Source organism: Phalaenopsis equestris, unplaced genomic scaffold (genome assembly GCF_001263595.1).
Source record: "Phalaenopsis equestris unplaced genomic scaffold, ASM126359v1 Scaffold000002, whole genome shotgun sequence".
NCBI lineage: Eukaryota > Viridiplantae > Streptophyta > Magnoliopsida > Asparagales > Orchidaceae > Phalaenopsis > Phalaenopsis equestris.
In genome coordinates this window covers 10,518,970-10,526,691 of record NW_018164444.1, presented here as the reverse complement: position 1 = coordinate 10,526,691, position 7,722 = coordinate 10,518,970, and the positions used below count along the sequence as shown (strand labels likewise).

The 7,722-nt window shown below is 36.5% G+C and overlaps 1 protein-coding gene across 2 annotated transcripts in view; it reads right to left on the bottom strand.

The window, feature by feature from the left end:
* Positions 1 to 2,457: 2,457 nt before the first annotated feature.
* Positions 2,458 to 7,722, bottom strand: part of LOC110025300 — a 32,215-nt gene continuing 26,950 nt past the window's right edge. The window contains exon 3 of one of the 2 annotated variants that reach the window (XM_020725719.1): positions 2,458 to 2,692. In XM_020725719.1, the coding sequence (XP_020581378.1) occupies positions 2,549 to 2,692 (144 nt within the window). In that variant the 3' untranslated portion in view covers positions 2,458 to 2,548. The remainder of the gene's footprint in view (positions 2,693 to 7,722) is intronic. The other variant, XR_002294110.1, reaches the window with a different exon arrangement.

Below are 7,722 nucleotides of genomic sequence, written 5' to 3'. Positions count from 1 at the left end.
ATGGAAGGGTTGCCCAAACAATAACATGCACGGTTCGAAATCATAACCTCACGATGAGAAATAACTCTCTCAACTATTATGTGACGGATAAGTGCGCTCAGAATGAACTAGTTGCAAGTCGACCAATCTTAAATACAAGGTGTTTGAGACAGAAAGACCGAGACACCCAATGGCATAAATCAAAGACATAAATTGGGATTAATGAGGGCACATGCCCAAATACTCTCTCATGATTCAAATACAGGGAGCGGAGTAAATGTCCAACCAACGATTTTTCTTTGTTTTGGGTTGATGAGTTTTGAGCAAGTCACATTTAGGTACGAGAGTAAATGTCTAACCATCGGATCACCATCTTATCCATAAAGTTTTCTAAAATCATTAATAGATTTCTAAAAATCTTTCCCATTCATGATCCCTCGCCAAGTAATCTTCATTGTGGGATTCAGAGATTTTCTTTCCAAGTGGTCCCTTTCTTTGTCTCTTTAATGTTAGGCTTTGTTTGTAAGATTATTATAAGATCTATATTAGGTTTACAGCTGTGCTGCTTTTCCGATTAATATATATATATATATACAAAGGATATATATTTGGCAGAGGCCCAAATATCGATTTCACCTGCGCAATCCAGCCTCATGATGAAAGCTCGCTATGTGCCAATAATTCGACCCCCGACGCCACAATAGGGATCGAAACCTTGCCAGAGGGAACCTGCGGTGACCCTGCCTACCAACTGGACAGAAATGCGACACATATGTATACATATAAATTATGAAAGCCTAGGGGTGACATATAAATACATAAGGATTGTGTGATATGTATGTAGATGCTCCTATATTTTATTTATTAGCATAGAAAAATAGATGTTTTTAATTATTTTTATAGTTAGAAAAATAAATTAATTAGCTTAAAAAATAATAAAAGAATTTCAAATATTTTTTATTTTAAGAATTATCTTTCCACATCCATAATTGATATGACGAAACAAGTTGTATTTATTGCTCCTCCGGCAGCCCCATTCATCTCCCAACCGATTCAATTGAAGAGATTTATGTATTTTATTTTTTTAAGTAAAATTTACATATATATCCCTGAACTTTTATATATTTACATGTCTGACCTATAAACTTTAATTTTCACAAAACCTTATTCATGCATGAAAAAATGTATGTCACTTTTTATAAATTAAAATAGTAAATGTTTTGATGGGATATAAAAAATATGTGGTATAAATGTGAAAAATAAAATTTAGAGTTTAAATATGTAAATACATAATAATTGGATTATATGGATGTAAATGCCATATTTTAAAAAAGTTACACAGACTAGGTAATATTGTTTTGTCCTATTCTAGGTAAGAAATCTATATTTGCAATGTAAGTATTAGAGCTTAAATACACATTTGAGTGAAAGCATAGGCATATTACATATAGGGCTGCAAAACGAACCGAGCCTGAGCGAGCTAAGGCTTGGCTTGTGTTCGGCGCATTCGAAATGGCTCGTGTTCGAAATCGGCTCGTGTTCAAAATCGGCTCGTGTTCGAAATTAGCTCGTGAACAGTGTATTCGTGTTCGGCTCGATTTAAATATTCGTGTTCGTGTTCCGCTCAAAATTGGCTTGAAAAAATTAAATTGAAAAAAATAGATGTAAAGTGTGGGATTCAAATTTAGACCAAATATTGACAGAAGAAGACACTAACTACATTATCACACAAAATTTTATGATTGAAACTTAGATATAAATATATATAATATATTATTATATAAATAATATATGTAATATAATATTATATAAATAATTATATATATATTTTTTTATTTTCGAGCTAAAATGAGCCGAATAAAAGCGAATAAAGAACTGTTTGTATTCAGCTCATTTATAATTTGAGCTTTAAAAACTTATTCGTGTTCAGCTCGTTTACTTAACGAACGAGCCGAACACGAACTGTTCTCTGACAACGAGCTTTTTGAACAGCCCTAATTACATATTGAATCTATGATTTGTTGATTAAGAGTTCCTAAGTTCTCAAGTAATGAGTTAAAACATATTACATCCATAAATGTGTTGGGCTTGAACATGCTCAGGTTGGGCTCATGTTCAGCTCATTCAAAAATTAATTTTTATGAAATTGACTCGTGCTAGAAATTGCTTGTGAACAGTGTGTTCGCACGACTTGTTTGAGCACAAGTGTGATGTGTTAGATTCAAACATATATCATTTCCATGCAATAAAAACGTAAAATCACGAGTCCACACAAATTATTATTTTGATTTAAACTTCGCTCTCTCTCTTAACACACAAAAATATATCTACTAAATATTTCGTCATATTTTTGGTAAATAGAAATCGACAATCAATCACACTACTTCAAAAGATCGTGTATTATAAGAAAACGAGTGATTTTTACGTACTAATCATTTGAAATTTTAAATATGATATTTTAACCAACCAAACTTAAAATTGACATTTTAACCATCCAAAACTTTATTTTCAATCCCCAAGAGATTAATAATAAGAAGTTAGAAAAACCGAGTATTAATTACATTGAAATTCAGAGACTAGCAGCAGGCATTATATAGAAAGTTGCACGTGAGGTGTAAGCCAGCTTCTTAGATTCCTTCATCCTGAACTCAATGTTAACAACCACAACACTTCTCCCCTGCCTTATGATGCTTCCCTTAACTTCAACCTCAGTCTGCCAAAAATATATAATAATATTACATAAATAAATAAATAAATAAAATAAAACTGTTTGGGGAAATAAATAAGGTGGTGACATTAGTCTCATGCACAAAGACACAAGTTTGGAACTAGTGAAGTTGTTAGTGATAAGAGTCATAAATTTTGAATCAAGTCAATTATGATAAGCTCCACATTCTATCTATTGCATTAGAGCTATTAGACAAAATAGCCTTGTACAATCATGTACATTAGTTGTATTTTGTATATGAAAGAGTTGTAGAAGAGAATGTATTGAGTGCCTTGCATTTGAGCTACATTATTCTACTATTTGTGGATTATCCTTTGACATAGTATCAGAGCCACGTGCTCGGGTCCTAAAAACATTCACAGCAAATGACTTTCAAAGCTTTCTTGATGGAACCACAATATGTCCACAAAAACAAACCACTAGCTCAACTGGCGACATTTCTACTAACCCAAAGTATCACACCTGGCAACTTCTTGATCAAAATCTGGTGGTGTCACAGCTCACACGACAGCTGAAATTGATCAAATTCCACAACCCACACGATACTACAGTTCTGATGAAGTTCTAGTAGGCAACAATTCCTCTCTGCCAATTGGCAACAGTGGTCAAGGACTGTAACCAACACCAAACCCCAATCATAAGATCCTTCTCACTAATATTCTACATGTTCTCGCACTCACTATTTTCTTTCACTTAATAAGCTCGCATCTAATAACAATTTTTTTATTCTCTTCGATGTTGTTGGTAATACAATCAAGCACCAAGCCGTAATGGGCTCTACCCAGCCTAGTCACCGGTAACATCTTTCTACTGCTTCTCTTCTAGCTGGTATTTCTACCGCTCAGCCATGGCATGCTCAACTCGATCATCCGCATGCTACCAAACTTTCAACTACTAGCAAAACACAAAGTTCTTTATGTATTTCTCCTATTTCCTTTTTTTTTGTGATTCCTGTAAAATGACCAAGAGCCATCAATTACTATTTCCCAAACAAGATCATCAACACTACAGTTTTTTGAATTAACTCAATCAGATGTATGGGAGCCTCCCCAATCCCATCTATAAATGCATACAAATAATATGTTAAGTTTGTTGATGACTTGTCTTATCATGTTTGGGTTTATCCAATGAATTCAAAAGCTGAACTAACTCAAAAATTCATTCAACTTGCTCTTATGATTGAAACTCAACTTAATGCTCACATAAAAAATCATTTGTTCAGATGACAGCAGCAAATATACCAACCAACGTTTACAAAATTTTCTAACAAATAGGGGAATTATTCATCAAAGTAGTTCTTCCTACACTCCCGACAAATGACATTGTTGAATGCAAACAATGCCATCTACGCGAGACCACAAGAACTCTCCTTCAAACAGCTCACTTACGTCCCAAATTCTGGGTTGCAACCCTACTTACATCATTAACCATCTTCCCTGCATCGCCCACCCACAAGTCTACCTTTGAGCAACCAAGTGCAAAAGAACTGTGAAGAGAAACCAAGCTAGGTTTGTGCACCTAATGAGAGCTATGCGAGTACTAATAAACAGAAAATAATCTTAATATTAAAATAATAATAATAATCTTAATATTCAATATAAATTAAATAGTATTAATAATAATTAAAATCAATAAAATAAAGAAATAAAATAACATGTACTATATAGATAATGCACCTTGCGCTATAGCCCAGAAAAGGCGCCAATGGCACACACTACTTTGACACCCCACAACATACTAAACAAATAGTATGGGGTGCGCCTCTTCTTCCTATGGGCAATAGTGCATATAGCTATGAATCATAGTTGCTTCTTTGCTTTTTTTTTTTAATTGCAAGTTCATGATTTTGCATAATCACTTGTTTAAATATTTGGAATAATGTTAATGAAAATCTAGCAAGTTTCATACTGTGATTTTTCATTTTCATTTGTTTCATTGGCATTCTTCTCTATTGTCATCAGTATAAAAAATCCCAAAATAAAAAGTCATCAATCAAATCAATTAAATCACATTATGTCATTTAGACGCACTTTTTATGGAACAATCTAAAAGTATGTTTGGAACTGACGCGAGGCTCGGGAGAGGACCCCCCCCCCCCCCCCCCCCCCCCCCCCCCCCCCCCCCCTCCCCCCCCCCCCCCCCCTCCCCTCCTTCCTTTCTCTCCTCTTTCTCCTTCCTTTCCTCCTTTATCCTCACTTTCCTTCCTCAGATTTCCTTTCTCTCCCCCTCACTTTTTCTTACTGAACACTTCCCTATTTTAAATCATTTCCTAAAATCTGAAATTCTAATTTAGGCATCTTCTTTATTTTAAAACTCTTTCATAAAATCCGAAATCTCTTTTTATTCTCCTTGTTTATTTTAAAAGTCTTTCCTAAAATCTGAAATCTCTTTTTATTCTCCTTACTTGTTTTAAAAATCTTTCCAAAAATCTGAAATCCTTTTGATTGTCCTTTCTTATTTTGAAAGTCTTTTCAAAATTTAAAATCCTTACTAAAATATGTCAAGCTTTTTTATATAAATAGGAGGTGATGTGCTTAGAGTTAAGGGTCTTATTTTTTATATCTAAAATCACGTTTTAGCCTTGATATTTTCTTCTTCGAGGGCCGTATCAGACGTTGAGGTAGTTTTCTGACTGTCCCTCGCCTGAGGTGGTGATCGTCTCCACGGTTTCGAGTGATGCTCCGGTTGTAGCTTGACCCCGACAAGACATTTATCTATCATTCCACCTTTCCTGTTGTTGTTCACCCGCTTCCCAACCCTAATAGGCCGCCACACCTCTTCCCTAACAATCACATGTTGTTGTCCTCCCTCCAACCTACCGCCAGCCTTCTCCAAGCAAGGCCGCAGCTCCCCATACTCCATCCCAACTTTCAGCCGCCCTTCCTGGAAAACCCAATCTTGCTGTCCACCTGCCCAGAATTCCTCCCAGCACTCGGCCCACCCACTTCTAGCAATTTACCTTGCTGTTAAGGCCTTTCCCATCGCTGTCAACACTCCCCGCTCAATGTCCACCCTCCGAGCGTGCTAACGAGCCTTCCCCGTTGCTGCCCGACCTTCCCAGCTTGCTATCTGTCGGCGCTTAAAAGGGGAAAGTTAATGTTTGGGGGTCGCCCGTAAGAATCTGTCGGTCACCGGAATCGAAATCCCGTCACCCGCTTCGGAAGGACTTTTTAATTTACGTATATATATATAATTTTAGAAAAATATGAAATCAAACTGACCTCATATTTTTCACAGTTTAAATGAAAGAGCGCTCTACCTCAAATCCTGTATCTATCCCGAGGGATAAACACAAGACCTGAGGATGAAGCTCGATCAAATAAACTAAGAAAGATATGACGTCCGTTTGGGTCTGCGAAACCATTTTATTTGCCGACAAGTTCCCCTATTTAATACAAATAATTAAATAGGGTTTATTTTAAGCGGGGTTCGGAAAAGCTCCCTATAAGGGCAAGCCCCTATAGTTAATTACATCTCAAATGACCGAAGTCACCTAAGAAAACTCTCGATAAAAATCAGGGAATAATGTCTTCAAAGAGGTCAAAAGGATAGGACTTTACAACGAAATCGGACGAAGAGGTGTGAAGGGGAAAAGCTCAAATCTGGAACATTGTTAAGGAATCCAAATGAAGAGAAACTAGGGGAAGCCACAGATCTTGAGGAGAACCTCAGTGACTTCCCAGTCTATCCTATGATTTGGCTCCAATTTTGAGAAGAAAATATTAAAGTGTTTTATCCCGCCAATTTTATTTAATTAGGGCTTATATTTGCGTGACAAGGTCACTCAAATTGCCTAGAAGATATGAGGGTTTACGTCGTATCGGACGACAACCTCGGAACCTAGAACGAGTTTAGGGCTTAAATCATACGGCAGAGCTATACGAATGCCTAAAGAAAAAAAAAAAAAAAAAAGGTGGAGGATTTATGTTGCACTAGGCAAACAACTTCGAAGTCTTATGGATTGTTGTTTTAATTTCTAATGAGTGGTTTAGCTGGTGTAGACGTGTTCTGCTGTTGAAGATGATCGTGCTGCCCACAACGCTAGCTCCAAGCTCCTCGTCGTAGCACTTTCGAGTTCGATGTTAATTTTAAGTGTATATGAAATAGTTGAGTCAACGGTCTGCTGCCGAGTACCCCCTATAAAACCAACTACTGTCCGCCTATTCTAATGTATAGTGTGCAAAAGAGGCAGTAGCAGGTATAACAAAGGAAAGCAGTAGAATGTACAGTAGACAAGAATAGTAAAGTGTGTTGTAAAATAAAGCGCTGCAAATGTAAAACAAACATGTATACCTCGGAGACCCGCTGCTCCTTTAAGTGTAATTTATGTAGCAGTTATAAGTAGAGCTATAGAATTTAAGGAACGAGCTAGCATGTATTGTATAGGCAAAAGTGAACAACAATGGAAACGTCGCCTGGAAAACTTGAGGAAAATCGACAAATAATCCATGATGAAAAACTCGAGAAAATCGACGAGTAGTAATTTAAATAAAAATGTCAAAGTCCCAAAATCTATCTGTTTACAAAAAAGAAACAAGTAACTTTTTAATCAGTGTCAATTTTAGCACAGATCACAGAGATTAGCTTATCACTATCTTGAGGAGTCATTGATACGCCTTCATGTGGACTCCCCATAAAAAGTCTGGGGTTGACATCAAAATCATCTAACATCAGCTAAAAATCAACCCAGGATCCAAGTCCCTCAAGTATCAAGTAAAAGAAAATATTCAAAACTCCTGGGGAAATCTCGAAAGAAAAGAAAAGTAACACGAGTGCTTTGTCCCAAAATTTTGATAAAACCAAAGAAAATTCCAAGTGAGTGGAACCGCAAGCACTCGTATGGGACTAGGCTCAGATATACTTATTCTCGAGGAATCCACGAAGGCTGCTCGGTCACCCGAACGTATAGAACCCGCCACTCGTCTAGAAGGGTGTCTTGAACCTCACTTAGGGGGCTATTTCCCAGCCTAAACAGGTATTCGTCAGGTGGACAATGTATTTTAAAAACATATTTT